Source organism: Sminthopsis crassicaudata, chromosome 3 (assembly GCF_048593235.1).
Source record: "Sminthopsis crassicaudata isolate SCR6 chromosome 3, ASM4859323v1, whole genome shotgun sequence".
NCBI classification, from domain to species: domain Eukaryota; kingdom Metazoa; phylum Chordata; class Mammalia; order Dasyuromorphia; family Dasyuridae; genus Sminthopsis; species Sminthopsis crassicaudata.
In genome coordinates, this window is record NC_133619.1 from 588,111,143 (window position 1) to 588,134,398 (window position 23,256).

Here is a 23,256-nt window from a genome sequence, read left to right on the forward strand (position 1 = left end):
CCTAAAAGTATAAAAAAATGTAGCTGCAAATGAAAATATGAAAACCAATGACAAAAACTGAAAATATCATTGCAAAAGTTTTATTTTCAGAACACAGGCTTCCAGAGGAAACTGGTAATTTAAGGAGTTGCTACTGATGTTTACAGTGTGATATGGGCACTACAAAGAGCTGCTAACCATTTCTCTGAAGAGAAAAATATCATAGAAAAAATAGTAAGAAAATCCGAATATTTAGGATTGGGGAAAAAAAGGCAATTTTTACTTACAAAGTTTGCTTAAAATTACTATACACTTCAACAACAATACTGTATGAAGATATATTCTGATGGAAGTGGATCTCTTCAACATAGGGAAGAGCCAACTCACTTCCAGTTGATCAATGATGGACAGAAACAGCTACACTCAGAGAAGGAACACTGGGAAGCGAATGTAAATTGTTAGCACTACTGTCTATCTACCCAGGTTACTTATACCTTCGGAATCTAATACTTAACGTGCAACAAGAAAATGGTATCTACACACATATATTGTATCTAGGTTATATTGTAACACATGTAAAATGTATGGGATTACCTGTCATCTAGGGGAGGGGAAAATTTGGAAAAATGAATACAAGGGATAATGTTATAAAAAAAATTACTCATGCATATATACTGTCAAAAAAATTTTTATAATTATAAAATTAATAGGACAGAGCTCCAGGTGTAGAGTCAGAAAGAGTAATCTTCCTGAGTTCAAATGTGGCCTCAGACACTTACTTGCTATGTGACCCTGGGCTAATCACTTCATCCTTTTTGTCTCAGTTTCCTCATCTGTAAAATGAGCTGGAGAAGGAAATAAGAAACCATTCCAGTATTTTTAGCAAGAAAAATCCAAATGTGGTCATGAAGAGTCAGACACAATTGGAAAAAATGACTGAAATGGAGCACTATGCTTTGATTCAGCTATATTATTAAGCCCCAAAAGAGATCAAAGAAAGAGAAAAATCATTTGTAGCACCTTCTTTTGTAGAAGCAAAGAACTAGAAACCCAGGGAGTACCTGTCTATGGATAATGGCTAAACCAGTTAATGGTATATGAATGCAGTGGAATAATATTGTGCTAGAAGAAATAATGAACTTGGGAAGACCTATATGAATTGATACAGAGTGAAGTGAGTACAATGAGGATAATTTATACAATCATAACAGTATTTTAAAAATAAGCAAATAAAAACAATTGGTGACCAACCATGATTCCAAAGTAAAGAAGAAAATAAGCTTTAATTAAGCACCTTCTGCATACAGGCTCTGGACTAAGAACTTTAAAATATTATCTTATTTGATCTTCAAAACAACCCTGGGAAGCAGGTGCTACTATCATCTCTTTTTTTATAGTTAAGGAAAATAAGAATGATAGAGGTTAAATGCCTTGCCTAGGGTCATTGAATTAGTAAGCATATAAGTCTGAATTTGAACTCATATCCAAATTTGAAGTTCAGGTCCAAAAGCACCATTCAGTTACTTTTAAATCCTTACCAGACAAATGATGAAGCAAGCTGTTCTCTCAGATGCAGAACAAGACAAACATATTTGGTAGGACATAACCAATGTGAAAATTGAGTTTTGTTGGTGCGTTAGTGTGTACGCGTGCGTGCATGCGTGCGCGCACACACACACACACACACACACACACACACACACACACACACTCTCTCTCTCTCTGTCATTCTCTCATTTTTTTTTTTTAAACAAAGTCTTTGTATTTCCTTTTTTTTCCCCCAATGGGTAAATTAGGAGGATGAGGAAGAGTAGTGCCACTCCAAAAAAAGCCAAAAAACAAAAAACAAGTGTCTTTAAAAAATGCAGAGAAGAGAAGAAAAAGAAGACCAGAAAAAGAAGGTAAGAAAAAAGTAGAAAAGCAGGACAATTTTGAAAAATATGGGCTTCTTGATTTTATTCTACACTTAAATAAAAGCAAGCTGTTTATAACAGAGATCTCCAATTATTTTTCTATTCTATGTATTGATACTCAAGTTTGGAATAAAAATAAAAATAAAATTTTAAAAGAAGTCAAGGTGAACCTATAAGATCTTGGCATCTTCACCAAAATGTAAGACATTCACCCAAAAAGAATGTTTGGGGGACATTTTATTTGCAGTACTAAGTCGAAGTATATTTATTAAGAAATTGCTAGGCACTAGTGATACAGAAAGAATAGTCCTTACCATCAAGAAGCTCAGTCTAATGAAGACTACATGCAAATCATATACAAACAAGATAGACAGGATACAGTGGAGATATTCACAAAGGGAAAGCACCAGAATTAAGATGGATCTGGAAAAGGTTGCTATTCAAAGTGAGATTTTAGTTGGGTTTTAAAGGAAGCCAGGAAGGTCAATAGGTGAGAATGGGGAAGCTGGAGTATGGTCCAAGCATGGAGGACAACCAGAAAAAAATGCCCAGAACCAAGTCTGTGAAATAGTTAGGAGGCCAATACCATTGGATCAGAGCAGCTGGGCAGGAGCAAGGTATAAGATTAGAAAGGAAGGAGGAACCTTACACACCAGCCACAAAGTTTTCTATTTGATCCTGGAGTATCAAGTGGAGCATGGGGGTGTGGGTGGGGAGGGATGCAGGAGAACTTGGTTACAGCAGGGATTTAGAGCAAACCTGACAGCTGAGAATAGAGAGAGATTTAAGGCAGCTATTTGCAATCGTCTAGGCTTAAGGTAATGAAGGCTGGCAGCAGGTTAGCAGTAATGTCAGAGAACAGTGGGTGTATATAAAGGATGAGGTAGAACCAACCAGCCTGACCAAGAGACTAGATGGGGAGCAGAGAGGGAGAAGATGAGAAGCCAAGGGTGACCCTGAGGCTCTGAGTCTTGGTGACCAGGAGGATGGTGGTGCCCTAGACCCTAAGAGGAAAGTTATGGAGGAGGGAAGGCCCAGGGGAAAGGGAATTCAGGATTAGATATGCTGAATTTAAGATATAAAGAACAAGGGGCAGCCAGGTGGTGCAGTGGATAGGGCACCAGCCCTGAATTCAGGAGGACCTGAGTTCAAATCTGGTCTCAGACACTTAACATTGCCTGGCTGTGTAACCCAGGGTAAGTCACTTAATCCAAGTGCCTCCGGGGGGGGAAATAAAGATAAAAGAACTGGAGATTCCAGAGTGAGGGTCAGGATGACAGGCAGGTTTCAAGCCTGAGTGACTGGGGAGTGGTGATAACCTATCAGGAAAGTTAGGCGTATGGGGAGGATTTGGGGGGAAAATCAGTTTCAGGACAGAGTAATGTAAAATGTCTACGGGACATCCAGTTTGAAATGTCCAATCTGCAGTTGGACATTGAGTCTGAAGGTTAGAATAGAGGTTCAGGATGGAGAAACAGATTTTGAGAGTCATCAGTATAGAGATGATAACAATCTAGGGGAGGCTGTGGAGATCACCAAGGGAAACAGTAAAGAGGTTCAAGAGAAGATAGAGCTCAGGGGTCTCACACAGTTAACACGACCTGAATGAAAATCCAACAAAACAGTCTAATGGGGGGAATAGGGTCACAAAAACCTAGAGGAAGAAGAATATCGAAAAGAACATGACTGACAGTGTCAAAAACTTCAGAGGTCAAGAAAAATGAGGACTGAGAAAAAAGCTATTAGATTAACAATTAAAAAATCATTGGTGACTTTAGAGAGTGCAGTTTTGATCGAATAACAAGGCTGGAAGCCAGGCTTTAGAAAATCAAGAAGAAGGTGTGAAAAAAGAAAGTAAAAGCAGTGATTGTGGACAGCCTTCTTAAGGAGTTCAGCCACAAAAACAGGGGAGAGATAAGGGATGATAATTAACATGGAAGGATCACACAAGGAAAGAGATGCACATGTTTGTGGGCAAGAGGGAAATAGCCAGTAGATAGGGAGAGACTGAAGATCAGTGAAAGAATAAAGTTTGCCTTGGCAAAGAAAACTGTCCCCATTGAGGGATTAATGAATTCAGATAAAAACAATCATATACTGAGAAGCAAAGTTGTTGCAAAATTACAAAAATTCCCAAATGAGATCGAATACTATAAGACAATCTTGTACTATTCTACACATCAAGAAAGATTAAGAAATGTATCCAAGAGACAGTGATAAACATATTTCAGTGGCTTGGAACTCACCTGATAAAAACCCCATTGCACTGTAATCATTGCATAAAAAAACCCATGCACTACAAACAAGGGCAGATTAGAAAAATTGTTAAGGACACACAATAATAATTATAAAGAGAAATTATGGTGGAGAGGGGGGATCACCTTCCTCATCACCACCTACAGCCACTGCTAGCTGTCACCAACAGACAAGCGATCACAGGAGCCTTGGCGCACAGGCAGCAGCATCTCCAAACCACTGGTCTTTAGAAGAGTTCTCAAGTAATTACCAGGGGAGGTAACTCTTGGGATTAAAAAGATCTTCTCTATCCCTTGCCAACAGGTTGCTACCCACAGGGACAGCAGGGCTAGGCAGATCAGGCCACTAGCACCATTTCCAATCACCAACTAGTGGAGACTGCCTAAGAGCTCTGGGAAGGACAGAGGTTCTGAAACAGTCCCCTCAGCCATCATACTGGGAGGTAGAAATGACATGAAAGAAGCCATGACCATCTGCTTTGCCGCTGCATCCTAAGGACCATGGGACCTTTCCACTTGACTCGCCATTGGAACTTTCCAAATGAGATCTGACTTTACTATCTTTATCGCCATTGGTTAGTACATAGTATAAACACTTAACAAATGTTTTACTCACTTATTAATATCCCATATAATAAATGTGAACTCATGAAGAATTGAAGAATGTGTAAGCTAAGTGCCAAAGTATGTAAAAGAACTGACTACTGCAAGAAGATATGTTGCATGATAAAAAGCTTTTTTTTTTTTCTCTAAAAGAAAAAGATAAATGTAAGTTTTGTTGTATAAGCCAAACTTCTTACTTCTTCCCAGTGACTTGGGATACTACTGTAGTTTAATTCCCTTGAGGAAACTAGTCTAGGGAGCTTAAATGATTTTTTTCAAGACCCAGAGGTCATAAGCATGAGAGGCAAGATTTGAATTCATAGTCAATGCTCTTTCCACTGTACCACACTTCGTCCCTCTGAATCAGAAGACCTGGTTTTGGTCCTACCTTTGCCAGGCATAAGTTGAATAATCTCGGGCAAAATCCTTTCTTTCTCTCTAAAATGTGGTAAAGCTCATACCACGTGCCTCACAGAATTGATCAACCAACTAGTCACTTTCTTAAAGTGCAGTTGTGTCTTAAGAGAAAATTTTTCTCAGCAAAGTTAGTGCCTCTAGAGAAGATGCAAATCAGTAGGGGCAGTCTGGGACTAAATGAATTGGTTGTTTTACCTAATAAATAGGGTCAATTCTAAATGATCCTTAGCTTCTCTCCTTATTCCAAAAGCAACAGGAAAGAGGAAAAGCTTGGATACGAAATCATCACTTACCTGGCTGGACAATAACAATGACCTCTGTGGTGGCTTGGTGTCCTGCTGTATCAGTCACAGTGAGTTGATAGGTGTAATCTCCTTCTTGCATTGCAGAAAGTTGCAGGGCTGGGGTTCTCACACCCTTTATAAAAATATAGACACATGGAAAAGTGGAACCTCCAACTATAACATAAGACAACAGTTCCTACCCTGATGGAAATCATTTATTCAATTTCCTAAACCTTATCTATTATCAAGGCTGGGACTACTAATTAAATTATAAACAGTAAATGTAGAGTGAAACATTTGGGGAACATCTGGTCAAAAACTTCCTACAAATAGAGTTTCTGACTTCTTCAATACCAACATAGCTTTGAATAAAGTCTTAGCTTTCCTAATGCAAAGGAAGACTCTGCTACACAAGGGAAATGTGCAAAGGGCAAATATTCAAACTAGGACTTCAAAAAAGGACTTGATGGGCTACTCAGTCTGACTTTCTACTTTCTATAACGTATGTCATCTACACCATGCATGATGGTAGCCTTTAGTGACAAGAAGTTCACTGCTATGTCAGTAAGAAGCCTGCTCCCTTGTTTGACATGTCTATGTTGGAATGCTTTTTTCTCATGCTGAGCCAAAACATGCTTCCTTGTAACTTTTATCTACTCTCTTTCTCTCGTGCTAACCTCTGGAAACAAAGAAAATATGTCTACTCTCACCATTCTAGGTGCTAACTCTTTAAGAAGTTACCATTCACTCAGAAGAGAGAGCAGACTTATTTTCAATGTGTTAGGTCCTTTGTTTGACACCAAGGAAACAAGATGAAAATAACTCAGGTTCTGTCCTCAAGAAACTTACAGTTGGGGCAGGCTGGGGGAAGGAGATAGGGCACGACACATTGACATAAGTAAAATACATGACATATGGAAAAGGGCAAAGGAGAACATCCAAGTGGTTGAAGAAAATTTGATGAGGTAGGTATTTTCAGCTTGGTGAGTATTCCTCTCTTACTTTTCTCTTTCAAACCTAAGTATATTCTGATCATAAATTTATGTTTACATGTAATTAAAAGACACCACAAGCTCTTAGGAGGTTGTTTTTAAAGGGGGGGAGGGGAGAGACAGGGACAACATTTCTGACTTTTAAATGGATCCTAGCAAATATAACTGAACAATTCTCCCTAGGCAGGTTGTGGTCACTCTTACCTGCATGTCCACAACTTTCCCTTTGCTGTTTGGACTGAGAGACCACTCATAGCTGGCAATGCCATGGTCATCGGTGCTCTGATTCCCGTACAAGGTGATGGAATTCTGAGGAAGGGTAATCACTTGGTTGGGGCCTGCATTGGCTACAGGAGGGTAATCCACTGCCTTGTTTACAGTCAGGCTGGCGGTGGTTGAATTGCTGGCTCCAAATGAATCCACCACTGTCAGCCTGGCAACCAAGAGGAAGGAGAAAAGGGCACAGGAATCAAAAATTGGCTTTGTGTGAGAAGAGAACCACTTTAGGACTTAAAATTCAATGCCAAAACGTTTATGACTGTATCAGTAAAGACTCTTATGGTCTGAGACACTTGGGAGACAAAGAGACGATGCTCAGGTGCAGAGGGAAAGGCCCATTCTTATCCTTATGTTCTCTTATAAAAAAAAAAAACAAAAGAAACAAAGGAAAGAACATGACACAGCAAGACTCCACGTTTTTTCCTTAAAACTATATACACGTTTTATAGAAGTCTTCAGACAGAAACAGATCAGAAGGTAAGAGACCAGCACTTCATCCAGAGCTCCAGTAGGAGTTTAATAAAGGCTTGCTGATGGATGCCTCCTCAGTAGAAGCAGGTGCTTGGCAAAAAAGGAATTCTCTCATCCATAACTCAACAATGATTACTTTGCTAACTTTAAATATATTTCCCAGGAATTAAGTTTTTAGACAAAATTATATTGACTTTTGTTTTTGCATTATGGTCATTTTTACATAAGCAATGCTCTTGCACTTCAGAACTTCGCAAATATAACCTCTTATAGCAAAGAAAAACAGCCAAGCAAAAGACCTTTAATAAAAGGAGAACAGTTTAGAGGATGACCACAATAACATTAAAGAAAAGCCTCTCTGAAAGACTTTAGGAAGGTGCCTGGAAAAGAAGGGGTTGTGGCCGAAGGGGCAGGATCACAAGATGCCTTTTGAAGGCCAGCAGCTAATGTGCTCACTGGTTTTTCCTGAATGTTAGAGAGGGTTTCCATGTGCTTAGTCAGTAAAGAGTGATGGAGAAACAAGACAGAAAAAAAGACAGAGAAGACATCAGTTAAACCAGAGGTTCTTAAACATGCGACATCTTGAACCCCTTTGAAAGTCTGGTAACACCTATATTTAATTCTCAGAATATTTTTAAATGCATAAAATAAAATGCATAGAATTACAAAAGAAAAGAATCATTACAATCTAGTTATAAAACATAAAACACAGGAGAACATCATATTGCAAAATAATTATTAAAAAGTTCATGGATCTCAAGTTAAGAATTGAATTTAAACAAAAGGAAATGAAGAAGGGGACATAAATGAGACAATTTTAAAAAAAAAAATTAATGTTACTGCTATTAATTCATGTTATTAAATTTAATTATGTACTTAAAAATAAAACCCAATCTGTAAATAACAGAAGTTTATGGCTTCATATACAATTCTTTTTATTGTTATGTTTTTTAAATTTTTTATTTATTTTATTCTAAACTTTAGAAATAAAACAAGCATTTCCATAAGACAGAATAGAAAAAAATGACTGTACATCAAACCACAAATCTATTATATACAAATTGCTATTCCTTTTAAATATGTAATAAAATTATTGCATAATTTTTTCTCTTTTTTCCTTTTCCCCCTCTTTGCCATAAAGATGGCTACTATTAGGCACAAATGTGTATATGTGTGTGTGTGTGTGTGTGTGTGTGTGTGTGTGTGTGTGTGTGTGTGTGTGTGTGTGTGTTTATGTAAAGCTATTCCATCTATACTTCTAATTATCAATTCTTTCTCTGGATATAGAATGTGTCTTCCTTCATATGTCCTTTGAAGTTAATTTGGGTATAATAAACAAAATGTTCACTTAAAGTTGTTCTTAAGACAATGCTATTGCTACTATATATAATGTGCTCTCACTCTACTTATTTTGTTCCTCATTACTTCATTAATGACTATCAATGTTTTTCAAACTTGAGCTCATTGCCTTTTTCTTTTAAAATTTTTATTGATATTGTTGTTACATTGACTAATTTCTTCTAGTACTCCTCTCCTTTTACAAGACCCACTCCATATACTTTTTAAAAAATTTCAATATTTTATTTTTTCAAATAATGCAAAGATAATTTTCAACATTTATTTTTGTTAAGACTTAAGTGTTCCAGTTCTCTCTCTCTACTTTCCCCTTCCCCAAAACAGCAAGCAATTTGATAAAGATTAAATATGTGCAATTCTTCTAAACATATTTCCATGTTAAGTTGTGCAAAAAAAATCAGTCTAAAAGGGGAAAAAAAAAAAATCATGAAAAAAACCCAAAAAACCAAACAAACAAAAGGTAAAAATACAATGCTTTGATCCACATTCAGTCTTTATACTTCTTTCTCTGGATATGGATGGCATTTTCCATCCCAAGAAAATACTATTTTTTAAAAGAAAAAATAAAAGAACAAAGAGGAAAAAAAAAAACTAAACTGATCAACAATTTGGGGGTTTTGTTTTCTTATTCAGTTTCTAACTTTTGTTTTATTGGATTCACATGTAAAGTTATAAGAGTTAGATTTATATTTTTATCCTTGTCTTTAATATAACTTTCTTTTTCTGAATTGGGATTTTTATAAATCCATCCTCTTTAAAGATATTTGCTCGGCTGATTTTTAAGAAAACCCTATTTTCATAGGTTCTCTTTTCTCTACCCTTAAATTTCTCACTCCATTCCGCAATTGATAAATGATCAAAGGACATGAATAGGCAGTTTTCAGAAGAAATCAAAGAAATCAAAAAAAAAAAAAAAAAAAAAAAAAAAAAAAAAAAAAAAAAGCTGTAAATCATTATGGATTAGAAAAATGCAAATCAAAATAATTATAAGGTACCACCCACCTCATATTCATCAGATTGGCCAATGTGAGAGAGGAAAAGAAAATGACAAATGCTAGAGGAGATGTGGAAATAAACTAGGCCACCAAAGCACTGGTGGTAAAATTCTGAATGGTCCAACCATTCTGGAGAACAATTTAGAACCATGCCCAAAGAAAAAATTCTTTAATTCTGCAATACCACCACTATGTCTGCATACTGAAGAGATCCAAAAAAAAAAAAAAAAAAAGGGAAAAAGACCCACATTTATCCGAATATCCATGGCAGCTCTTTTTATGTTGGCAAAGATTGAAAATTTGGGAGATGCCCATCAAATGTGGAATGGCTGAATAAGTTCTGGCATATGATTGCAACAGAATACTACTCTCCATAAAAAATAAGATCAGCAAGATGTTTTCAAAAAAACCTGAGAAAACATATTCAAATTGGTTAAAAAAATGAAGTGAGTAGAATTAGCAGAGTATTATATAAAGAAACAGTAATACTGTAATTATAGTCAACTAATTATAGTCAACTATGAAGACACAAACTACCCAAGGCAACTCTAAAGGACTAATGATGAAAAACACCATTTACCTCTGGAGAGAGAACTGAATATAGATAGAAGAATACTGTTTTTCACTTTCATCACTGTTTGCTTTCCTCCTCTCTTTTCCCATCAATACAGCTAATACATAAATGCCTCCAGTGACTTCACAGGTGCAATGGGTATATTGCTTGCCTTCTTAATGGGTAGGAGAGGGGGAGAGAATCTGGAACTCAAAATTTAAATAAAGTTCTATAAATACTCTTCCATTTTCCCTACCCCTTTGTTTTGTCATCCTTTTTGCTAGCTTTTGGAATTTATTTATAAATTCCTTTTTCATATTTTAATTTTCCCTTTCTTTTTTTCCTCCATTAGTTGATTAAAATCCTCTCTTCCTATTATCTCTTTTAGCTTATTGTTAGTTTTAAAATATTCTGTCTTTTTCTTAGAATGAATGATTTCTTTACTGTGTTATTTTCATTAATTCTCTTTTATATCTATTCTAAACTCTTATTCTTTCATTCATGGCACTTATACAACTTTATTTCTTTTTTACTCTGTGTTCTCATGGAATTAAGATTTTTCTCTTTTGCTTCTTTGGAGAGATATGGGAAGGCAAATTCCAGTTTTTCAATTTTGTCATTTCTCCCCTCTATGTCATACCTTTTGCTTTTTTTTTTTTAATATATTTTTTTTAAATAATATTATCCCTTGTATTCATTTTTCCAAATTATCCCCTCCCTCCCTCCACTCCCTCCCCCCGATGACAGGTAATCCCATACATTTTACATGTGTTACAATATAACCTAGATACAATATATGTGTGTAAATACCATTTTCTTGTTGCACATTAAGTATTAGCTTCCGAAGGTATAAGTAACCTGGGTAGATAGAGAGTAGTGCTAACAATTTACATTCACTTCCCGGTGTTCCTTCTCTGGGTGTAGCTACCTCTGTTCATCATTGATCAACTGGAAGTGAGTTGGGTCTTCTTTATGTTGAAGATATCCACTTCCATCAGAATACATCCTCATACAGTATTGAAGTGTATAGCGATCTTCTGGTTCTGTTCATTTCACTCAGCATCAGTTGATGTAAGTGTCTCTAAGCTTCTCTGTATTCCTCCTGCTGCATACCTTTTGCTTTGAAGAGTCTCATTTCTCTCTTGTATGATTTGGAAATATCCTGCTGTGGTGATTCCATACTCTCTTGGGAATCCTTTCTTTGTCTTATAATATTTACTCAAGAGATTTCTGGATTTGTTTAGACGCCATCTTCTCTTATCAATAGCTAACCTGTTGATTTATCTTCATGCACTTTTTTTTCCCCCTAAATTTTATTTTTTTTAGGTTAGACATGTACATTCTTTTTTACATATTTCTATATAAGTCATATTGGGAAAAGAAAATCAGAGCAAAAGAGAAAAATCATGAGAAAAAAAAAAAACCAGAAGAAAGAAAAAAAGGTGAAAAATAGTATATATGTAGATTTGTGTTCAGTCTCCATAGTTCTCTCTCTGGATAGGGATGGCATTTTTCATCCAAAGTTTATTGGAATTGCCTTGGATCACAGAATTGCTGAGAAGAGCCAAGTCTAACATAGTTGAACATCATACAATCTTGCTGTTAATATGTACAATGTTTTCCTGGTTCTGCTTGTTATGGTCAGCATCAGTTCACGTAAACTTTTCCGACTTTTCTAAAATTAGTCTGTTCATTTTTTTCTAATAGAACAATAATATTCCATTACTTTCACATATTATAACTTAATCAGTGTTTCCCCAACTGATGTGCATCCACTTATATTCCAATTCTTTGCCACCAAAAAAAGAGTGCTGCCAAGAATTTTTGCACATGTGGGTCCTTTCCCTACTTTTATGACTTTTTGGGGATACAGATCCAGTAACTGGATCAAAGGGTAAAGAATATGCACAGCATATATAACTCCAAATTGCTCTCCAAAACAGTTGGATAATTTCACACAACTCCACCAACAATGCAACAGTGTTTCAATTTTCCTTCATTTCTTCCAATACTTAGCATGATTTCCTATCATTTTAGTCAACTTGACAGGTGTGAAGTGGTATCTCAGAGTTGCTTTAATTTGCATTTCTCTAAATAATAGTGACTTGAAGGATTTTTTTCATATTACTAGAGGCGGCTTTAATTTCTTCATCTGAGAACTGTCTGTTCATATCTTTGACTATCAATGGGGAATAACTTATATTCTTATAAATTTGGCTCAATTCTATATATATTTTAGAAATGAGACCTTTATAAGAAATATTGGCTGTAAAAACTGTTTCCTAGCTTTCTGCTTCCTTTCTAATCTTGGTTAAATTGATTTTGTTTGGTACTCAACTTTTTAAAATAGCTTTTTACTTTCAAAGTACATGCAAAGATAGTTTTTTAACATTCACCTTTACATAATTTTGTGTTACAAATTTTTCTCCCTCCCTTCTCCTCACTCCCCTCCCCTAGAGAAGATTAATATTGCACTCAGTTTTATAAACAGACCTTTTTTCTACAATCTTTTTTAACTTCAGACTTTTTTCTTTTATCTCCCTATCATTGAGTTTCTGATTTTTTTTTTTTTTTTTTTTTTGATGGCAGATCTCCTGAATCTTGGGACTCTCTGCCTCTTCCCATACCACACTAGGAAATTCACTTTTCATTAGCCTTAGTACTTACACCAAGTGAATCCAATAAGTACAGAACAGGTCCCAGCTAGAGTCTAGTCTCCTCTTCCTTCTGTAGAACTCCACACACTGGTGCCTTGTTCAATGGCCGAGTTCAATGGTTCTCTCGTTCAATGGCCGAGATGTCCCAGGCTTCCTAGACCTACACTTTTTCTGTGATCCTTCAAAACCAATCTTTCACTATGCTATGATACCACAGAATGTCTAATTTGAAAGCAGGTCTCAGTGCCACCTGAGAAAAGCCAATTTCATCCCTCTGGGAGGATGGCGGTAGCAAGTCCTGGTGCTTCTCTTGTTTGAATGAGATGTTGATGAATCCCCCTGGGGCTTAGAGTTCTGAAAGAAGCCACTTGCTCTCACCTCCTGCCACCATGATGTCTGAGCTTACCATTTCTCAGTACTCCAACACAATCCTATACCACAGCCATTTAATCATTCCCCAATTGACAGGCATCTCAGCAATTTCCAGTTCTTTGCCACCACAAAGAGAGTTGCTATAAATATTTTAGAACATATGGGTTCTTTTCCTTTCTCCTTGATCATTTTAGAAAACAGACCTAGTAGTGGTATTGCCAAGTCAAAGGGAATACAATTCTATAACTCTTTGGACATAATTCCAAATTGCTTCCCAAAATGGTTAGTTCAGTAGACAATTCCACAAACAGCAAATTAGTGTTCCGGTTTTTCCAATCTCCTCCAACAGGTTACTTTCCCCTTCAACCATTTTAAACAACTTGATAGGTATAAAACGATATCTTAAAGTTTTTATTTGCATTTCTCTAATCAATAAGTCTTTAAAGCATTTTTTCACATGATTATAAATTGCTTTGATTTCTTCATTGGAAAACTGCCCATTCATATACTTTGACCACTTATCAATTGGGGAATGATTCTTATTCTTAATTTATTTGACACTGTTACTTGTATGTTGGAATGTTTGGTGATTATTCAGTTCATAATTAAAAACAAAACTGAAAAACAACTAACAGAGATCAAGCCAGACAAAGGTAGACAATGGGGGGATAAGGTCTCTTGCTTACTTTATACCTTTCAGCTGAACAGTCATGAAAAAAAGGCAGGAAAAAAGTTCTTGCTCTTGAGGAGCTTTAAAGCTTAGCAAGGGAGACATGTGTGTGTAGGGGGAGAAAGATGGAGTGGGTTGGGGGCATATACACATATCCATCCATATACATGGTCTCCCCATTCATATCCACACATACATTTTATGCTTTCTCCTTCTCTTCACACCTACCCAAATCAAACCCAAAAACCCACACCCACATATCTCCCCTCACCCCATGGTCTTCCCCCACACACGTTCGTTCTTTATAGACCCACAATTTACATGTGTATATTTGTATGTAGACATACATAAAGCAAAAACAAGTTAATTTTGAGGGAAAGGTACAAACAGTGAGGGTTCCAACAAGAAAAGTTCCATGCAAAAAGTGCTCAAGTTAGACCTCGCTTTTTAGGGGTCATTAGAAGCACAGAGAAAAGCAACCACATTTCAGACATGGCAGAGGAATCAGCCAGATTAATGGCATGAAGACAGGAGAAAATCCATAGGAGAAGGTCAGTCTGGCAGAACTGCAGTGTTGAGTAAAAGGGTTTATTAAGGCTAGAAAAGAAGATCAGATCCAGGTTGTGAATGGCTTTAAATGCCAAATATAAGAGCTTACACAATTCAAGGAGCAAAAGTGAGCCATTAGGGTTTCCTGTGCAGGGGCATGACAGAGTCAGGTCTATGTTTGAAGATGAGCTGGAGTGGAGAAGAGACTTGTAGCAGGCAGGCTCAGGAGGAGGCTATTACAATTGTAGGAGAAGTGAGGAGGGCCTGAAGTTGTGTGACCAGAGAGAAGGCACCAGACAGGAGTGATGGGGAGGCTGACAAGCCAAAACTTAACAAATGTTATGTGCAGGGGAGGATGCTTGTGAGAGTGAGAGCAAGAAGTTAGGATGACACTTGAGTTATGAATGAGGGTGACTACCAGGAGGCTCGTGCCCTTGCCAGAAAGGGAATCTCATAATCTTACACCACCTGAGAAAGGTGGACATTTGGCTGCAAAGCCTGGTTCTTTTCATGGCACAGAAGGAAGAATGGATGGTTGGTGACAGATCATCTAGCACGCGCCCTTCCACCTATAGTTGTAAGAGATAATGTTTCTGAAAGGGAACATTTTCTAAAATGTAGGAATGGCAAATACATACTCGTAAATTGGCTAATACTTCTAAAATAAATTTTAGAAGAAACATCCAGAGTAGCTTCGGCCAATTCTCTCATTCCATGTTGTTTTCACAGGTTTTCCCCCAGATCCCACTAATCTGTTGCACTAAAGAAAAAGCAAGTTACAGATGGCAAAATAGCAGCTAACCACCCTCTCTGCCATTATAACCAAACAGTTTCTGGCTTGCCTACAGAGTTACTATGACCAAGAAGCAGCTGATTACAGACTTTAGAAATGATGCTACTCTTACGCAAATCAAAGTGGAGGCAGGGAAGAGTGAATGAATCACATAATTTTAGAGCTAAAAGAAATTCTGGAGAATATCTAACAATCCTATTCTGCAGCTAGGGAAACTGAGGAACAGAAAGGAGACCTGCTCCTTGTCACAAATTACTTGTGATATATGTGAAGAAACAACTTTGGTCCTACTAATATTAAAAGAAAAAAAAGTAAACATAGCCAAATTGAACTATAAAAATCCCTCAGTCCTAAATGGGAGATGAAAAGTCTCTTAAGCCACCACCTTAAATACTAGTTGACCTGGTGAAGACTGGGATTTATCATGTTTCATTTCTCCAAAGCCATGAGAGTGAGAAGGTCTTGAGAGAAAAAGATAAAGAAATATGCTGCTAATGCTGAGAGTCCCAATGAAGTCCTTGAATGGAGCAGAAGAAAATACTGTTACTTTTCTTGGTAGGAATCCTGGAAAATAGGGCTGATGGGTGGGGATAGAGGTGAGAAGAGTGGCAAGATAATGGCAAACAGTCTCATCAAGGTTAAAGATAAATCTACTGGTAAACACAAATTTAATGGTTGGAGATCTTTGCTTTCAATAATGTGATTTACCAGGAATCAAAGAAAACTGATAGATTTAAGATGGTATTTTCAAGCAAAGTCTATAGTGGATTTCATTTCAGTTTAAAGTCCGTTGAACTTTTCCTGAGGTAGCCGACTGGATTGTGTCTTACCTGAAGGTATAGTTTCCCGGGACCAGGTTGGTCAGTTTTAATATGGCTGTGTCTTCAGATACCTTTTCTTCTCTCAGGGGTCCCTTCAGTTCTTCCCAGTGGTATCGAACAATTTTATCATCATCAGTGCTTTCTGATCACAAAGAAACCTCACATGTACACGTGGTGCTCTCTTTGCACATCATTCTCATACACACTAGGAACTACAGTCTCACTTGAAAGTATTTTTCTCCTAGCAATGCTAGATTATTTAGATAGTCTAAAGTACCTGCCATTGCAGCACAGGTATAAAAACAACCTGTAGTCTCAGGCTGCTTCTTCCAAAAGGAATGACTAGTAGCCTTCTACCCACTTACTTCTCCATATGACATCTCTTTTCTCTCTCTTCCTTCCCTTCCTTCTATCCTATCTCCTTCCCCTACCCTCCATCTTCTACCTCTGCTGCCAGCATTACTCCTAGATGAAGTTTTAGCCTGGTTCATGGCATTAAGGACTAGAAACATCCATGAAAAATAATCTACATGTACTCAGAAAGGAAGGCTGGGCAATATCTTCACAGAACTCAATCAAGCTTATATTATGAATAGCTTAAAGACCTATAACAGTCTGAATAATGGTGAAGGATTCAAAGTTCTCTGTCCTTCATCATTCAACAGAATCTATTTCCAGGAGCAAGAAAACACTAGTTAATCTAGGAGAAGATAAATAGGAAGTTCAGTGAGTGGTAGAGAAAGCTTTGTAGATAGGGTTTCTGCATATTTTGTCTACTATTTACTCTGTTCCTATGGGAATAATACTTGTGACATCAGCACGTTCTCAATTTAAGTGATAGGAAAAAAACTAGGTAAATGTTTAAAATCATCAAACGCCAACTAAAAGAATTTTAAGTTAATTGTGCTACCTTTCCACCCCTATAAAAGATGTTTTAAATCCACTCTAATTCTATGGTTAAGGGCTTTTTAACTACCTTAGGCTACAAAGGAGCAGCCCAAAGTGATGTCTCTGGGCTGCACACCTTTGCTCCTACAGGCACTCATTCTGACAGATTGCAGAAGCATACATTAGGGAAAGTACTTACGGTTGCCATCAATAACTGTGGAAGTGGTTGGCAGAGAGATCTCCTGGAATTGTGGAGATACAACAGCAACAGGAGGCTGATTCACATGAGGTTCTGCAAGAAAAATGACCCAATCATGTAAGGAGAACATACAACCTTTGTGTAAGATAAAGAAGAACCTGTTGGGCTCCAGTGATAAGGAGTTTGATAAACTTCTAAACTAGTCACTGGGAATTGTTGGGGGGAAAGTAGGAAGAAAAGAACATAAGGTTCCTGTAGGCCACATCCAGGTAATCAATTTAAGAGACCTGATTCTTGTTACTCTCAGGAAAGGTCAGGAAACTGTAAGCTCCAACGTGTAAAAACCCTTTTATATCCAAATCTAACTTAGCACCCTTCAGTCTGAGCCAAGGTCTCTTATTATGTTGCTGTGGGTTGCTGAAAAAATGGTTGACATTCCAGCAGCAGAAGAGAGACCACCTAAGAATGGGCTGTGTTGAGTCTCCTATACCAATGCTCTTTAGGCTACATGAGGAAGATAATGATTACTTTCCCAAGAATCACTTATGATCACAGCTTATGAAATGGAATGATCTTATCTCTACAGATAACTATTAATCTTGTATAGCAACCTTTATGGCTGCAAAGTCCAGATATGTTCTCTTTTCTTTTGTAAATGATCAGTCAGGCTCTATTTTTGGTTAAGCAAAAGACAGACTGCTCAGAATATAGAAGGAAGAGCTTAAAACTTTTGAATTGAGGTCTGGAAAGATACAAAGCTGAAGGAGAGAAAGATGACAATCCCTGAACCAAAGTCTCAATGGGAATGGAGGTGACCCTAAGTTTTCAATGGCTTTACTGGCAGAGCACAAGTTCTGACAAACCTTGTAAGCTGGAAAATCTTTGGTTATAAAACATAAAACGCTGTGTCTGATATCTGAGGATCAACTTAACTAAGCACACAGAGGCTCAATACTAAGCACAAAACATAAATAGTCCTCTGGTTTCTCTGGCCCCATTCTGCCTCCTCAGGGACTGTTTCTTCAGCAGTTATTTCTCTTCTGAACAGGTACTGTAGATCAACAGGGTTATAGGTCCATAATTCAAGAGGAGAAGAGATTAGGCTGGATTATATTTGAGATCTTATGTGATGCTTTCTTTTTTTTTCCCCCCTGAGGCTGGGGTTAAGTGACTTGCCCAGGGTCACACAGCTAGGAAGTGTTAAGTGTCTGAGACCAGATTTGAACTTGGGTCCGCCTGAATTCAAGGCTCGTGCTCTATCCATTGCACCACCTAGCTGCCCCCATTATGTGATGCTTTCAATGAACCCAGACTGCCTGCTGCCACAAAAGCCCATTTCTTTAGCACTGATAGAACTGACTGACTAATATAGAATAAGCAGAGAAAAGTCTCATATGCATTGGCTGGATAGTGTATAGAAAAGATAAGTTGAAGATGACCATCAGATAAGGAATAAGCAGCTATAACGCCTTCGATGTGCCAGGCCCTGTGCAAAGCATTTTATAAATACTATCTCACTTGAACCTTATGACAATTCTGGAAGACAGAAGCTATTATTATTCCTATTTTACAGCTGAAGAAAAAGAAGCAAACAAACATTAAGTGACTTGACCCCAAAGTTACACAGATAGTACGTGTTTGAGGCTTGGGTTTGAGTATGAACTTGGCTTTTCTGACTCTAAACGCAGTGTGGCATAGGAATAGTTGTGATCTTCCTTAGTAAAAGGAGCATCAAAGCCAAGAGACCTTTGATTACAAAGCTTAAGAGAAGAAAATTGATTCCCCAGAACAAAATTAAACACCCACCAACAGCTGGAAAGGCTTACAAGAACTTCAAGATTTGGATGCTGAAGGTGATCCTGAGAGAGATATGGAAACACAGGTCATGGCTTCTGTGGTATCCTCCTCACTCTACTCTATCTCCATTTTTCTAGGAATACCAAGGAAGAGTCAAGAACATCAAGAGTTTTCCCATCCGCTAACAAACCAGCTGCGGGAAGAATCTGTTTAATAGGAGGAACAGTGGTGGATGCCTGAGGAACTCTCTGTACAGTCCTGCATCTCTAGGAGGAAAATAAATGATCATCCCCCAAGTGCCAAATGATTGGTTCTTTTCTTTAGACTCTGGCTCTTGGCTCTCAGGCCATTTTCCTGAAGCATATGGTGCTTTTTCAGAACAGCATGCTTAGAGAAGTCCTCCCAAACAGTTCTTTGGTAAAATTGCTGGTCTAGGTTCTTTCTGCACAATGGTCATATTACCAATGCCACCCTCTCTTGCAGATTGTTTTAGCTAAAATCAATGCAAAGACTTTTCCAGAAATATAAAATCACTCACAAGAAAACTTGCAAAATATTCTAAAACCTAAATTTGCTTTCTCCTTAAAATCTTACAATCCAAGATTAGGATTTACATACCTGGATTTACTGTCACATTTACGTATCCCTCCCCGTGAGAATTCTGGCCACGTACAACTACTTTGAATTCATAGAGACCTGGTGTGAGCTGTAAAGAAAGGAAGGAACTTATTAGACAATCATGAAGCACAAACAACCTGAGGTACAGCGATCCCCAAACACAAAGCCTTTGAGCCCTGGGTTTTAGCATATATTAATTTTGTAAAAATTTTCTTTTTTCAAATGAACAAAAACCTATTTCTTTCTTTCTAACCTCCCCGTTAACCACTAAAAAAGAAAAAGAAAAACAACAAATATGCACAGTCAAGCAAAACACATTCTTGCCTTGGCCATGTCTTACAGCAATTATCAGCAAACCTTGATGGCATTAGTCACAGAGTGACAAAAAAAAGGAATGGCCAAGCATTGAACTGGAAATCCAATTCAGTAAACAATTATTAAGGGTACATATAGGACTCTGTGCAAGAACTGGAGATAACAGAGATAAAATAGGACTGACCTTGCCTTCTGTGAACTTATCTTAGTAGGAGGGAGAAGACAAAGACAATAACATAAGCACATAGGAGATGGTCTTTCACTTTATCTTTGTGAAAAAAGGAAAAAAGACATACATGCATTAGAGGTAAGAAAAAAATTATTTATTTATATAGCTGAAGAAAGAAAAAGAACAGAAAGTTGGACCTAAACTGGGTTTTGAAGCAAAGAAGGGATTTCAAAAGATCAAAATTTAAAGAGAGACCGCAAAGGGAGGGGATGACAGGCAGGAAAAGGCAGAATTAGATCTTGGAACAGGAAACAGTCTAGTAAAGGAAAGGGAAGCAAGTTTTTTAAAAGGCCGGTGAATTTGGCGCTAGACCATGAAGGTGTTTTTTCATTCCATAGGCAGTGAGGAAACTCCTGGAACATTTTGAGCAGGGAAATAATATTGAAATGCGAGAGAACAGAAGCAGAGAAATCAGTTAGGAAATTATTGCATGAGTCTAGGCAAAAGACAGCAACGATATAAACCAGAATAGGTTTAATAGGGGTAAAATGAAGAGGGGTGGGGAATGAAATAAGATATTGAAGAGATAGAATCAAAAAGGCTAAAAGATTGACTGGATGAAAAAAGAAAGGGAGGGAAGAGTGAAAAATGACTTTGAAATTTTGTTTTAATGATAATTCTAATAGTAAATGAAATGCCTCTGGGACAATATGACAGGTTTCAATTTTTCTGGATGTCAATGTTCCTATCAAGGTAATAAGTAAAGTCTTCTATATTCTTCAAGCTAACAGAACTTGTTGGTGAGTTTAAATAATGATTTTTTTCAAAAATAAAATACTAGAAAAGGCACTGAGAGGCATTAAGTAGAATGCTGGGCTTAGAGTCAGAAAGATCTGAATTTTACTTTGGTCTCAGACATTTATTAGCTCTGTGATCCTGGACAAGTTACTTAACCCATCTGCCTCAGTTTCCTTATCTGTAAAATGGGGGTGAATAACACCTACTTTGCAGAGTTGTTGCAAGCATCAAATGACATGATATTTATAAAATCACTTAACACAGTACCCAGCACATCATAGGCACTAGAGAAATGCTTGTTCCATTCCTTTCCCTTCCTTCCTTAGGCAAATGTGCAATAACCCCTAAATTCCATTACAATAAGGAAGTCCTCATAGATATGTGGATCCTAAGGTCAACTGTCTCGTGAGGTCTAAAATCTTTATACTACTGCTACAAGCTGTTTAGCAACTATATTTATAGCCAATACCATTCTGCCAGAGAAGTTTTTCTCACCAAAAATGTCATAAACTAACAAATACTGGAAACCTGCCAATCAGGCCTCTGAAGGATTCATTTCTGAAGGGATGCTTAGGATCTGAGTGCAGGAAGTCTTTACTGACCCTTCTGTGTACAGAAAAGAAAAACCTTACTGGTATAATACACTTTAGGAAACAGATAGGCAACCTTTACTCATACCATATGTAGGAAGGAAATTCACCTTGGAGAGCTTGAGGACCTGTGAATGCTGTCCTTCCATTTCCCCACTGTAGTTTGTAGGATGAGTAATCAGCTTCCATTCGTAGGAGTAGATTTTGCCTAAAGAAGGGCCAGTTACAGAAATCATGAAAACATACACCTACACCCCCTAGAGTGAGGGCATCCACAATGACTACCAATAATACTTATTTTTATACAAAATGGATCTGAATTTCAGACACAGCCTTAACTTTTATAATTCTTATCTGAAAGCTTCTAGACAACATGGAATTCAGATAAGGAAGGATTCAACTGACCCTGCTCTTGTTATTGCCTGCTGTTTTCTACATCCCTCACATTTCAAGCCTAATACTCTCTTCTTCCAAATAAAAATTATAAATCTGTGGATAAATGTGCACATGCCCATGGGTGAGTGTGTGTGTGTGTGTGTTAGTGGTGACTGATGATTTTCACTAACAATATCTGCTCTAGAATCTCCTCCTCCCAACTAGCAGAAATGAACTCACTGAAAACAAAGACCGTTTTCTTGAAAACTTCTTTTGCAACAAAGAACAGCAATGATTTCTAAATAACACGGTTCGGAAATAGCTTTGCATAGAGTGCTAACAATGCTCATCTCACTGAGGTCATCACACCCTGGTGAGTTAAAGAGTTGCTCAAATCCTGCTGAGCCAAATAACATCCTGCAGCAAGCAAGGACTGCAGGAGATGGCCCATTTAAAACAGGCACTATTTAAATTCATTAAAATCAGAGCACATATCACAAAAGTCCTACCTCTCTGATGCCATGGTTTCTAGTTCAGAATAAATCAGGGAGTGTATTTTGTTGTCCCAATGGGGAAAACGCTCCTCACAATGCTTGGGAACAAACACCTTGACAAGCAAGCAGAACACCATGCAAAGAGTTCTGGCTCGGGAATTAGATGATCTGGGCTCAAATCCTAGCTCTGCTGCTTTTGAACTACATGACTTTAGGCAAGTCACTTCTCTCTTTGGGCCTTGGTTCCCTCATCTGTTAAATGATAAGGTTAGACTGGATGACTTCTGAAACCCTTTGTAGCTCAAATTTTGTGATCCTACAACTCAAGCTAAGTGAGTTTCTTATGAAAAGACTCAGTTTAATGACCATTCTAGTTTTAAAAAAGAGAAAATATCACCTATGGCAAAAATATATCAAAAAGGGAAAAAACTCTAAGTGAGGACTAGTCCCCTTCCTTTTTCATGAATACAATGAACATTTTGAAGGTTACTGCTCTCTTGTTTGAATGAGTAAGAATTCAATTACAAAATATCCTATTTCTAAAGGCCTGTTCTCTTCTTACAAACAAAGCCTTCGTCCACAAAATTCTTTGTTTTCTTTGACAAAAGTAGGTGCAGGATGACTAGGTTTGTGCACTATATAGGATCATGGTACCTTAACAGCTAGGAGGGACTCTCAAGGTCAGATCTTAAACAAAGCATGGCCCCTCCTTGGGGTCTTGCTTTTTCTAGTCATGGATTAGGGTGAGGAGATAGGAAATGTGCACAGAGAATTATCATCTAATGCAGTACCAATAGAGCATCTTTTCCAGATATAGTTAAGAGATGATTCTCTTCTCTTGTGTCCCTCTCTTCTCTGACATAGAAAACAGGTACAGATAGTGCAGAATCCGAGACCAGTAACAATCAATTAGGAGTCTGCTGGGCAGAATACTGATTTGATCAGTTTAATGAACTGGAAGGGGGGGAGGGGAAGGATAGAATGAAACAGTTTGAGCACTAGTCAGTTTTGGTCCAAATCTATTAATTCAAAAATTTAGATCCAATTTAGCAAA

The 23,256-nt window shown here is 37.4% G+C and overlaps 1 protein-coding gene across 1 annotated transcript in view; it reads right to left on the bottom strand.

The window, feature by feature from the left end:
* The window catches only part of KIAA0319L (KIAA0319 like), an 88,134-nt gene that overhangs the window by 21,411 nt on the left and 43,467 nt on the right, over positions 1 to 23,256 (bottom strand). The window contains exons 6-11 of the mRNA XM_074305097.1: positions 21,444 to 21,541; positions 19,462 to 19,549; positions 17,047 to 17,139; positions 15,969 to 16,101; positions 6,648 to 6,876; positions 5,461 to 5,584 (exon numbers count right to left, since the gene is read on the bottom strand). Of these exons, the coding sequence (XP_074161198.1) occupies positions 5,461 to 5,584; positions 6,648 to 6,876; positions 15,969 to 16,101; positions 17,047 to 17,139; positions 19,462 to 19,549; positions 21,444 to 21,541 (765 nt within the window). The remainder of the gene's footprint in view (positions 1 to 5,460; positions 5,585 to 6,647; positions 6,877 to 15,968; positions 16,102 to 17,046; positions 17,140 to 19,461; positions 19,550 to 21,443; positions 21,542 to 23,256) is intronic.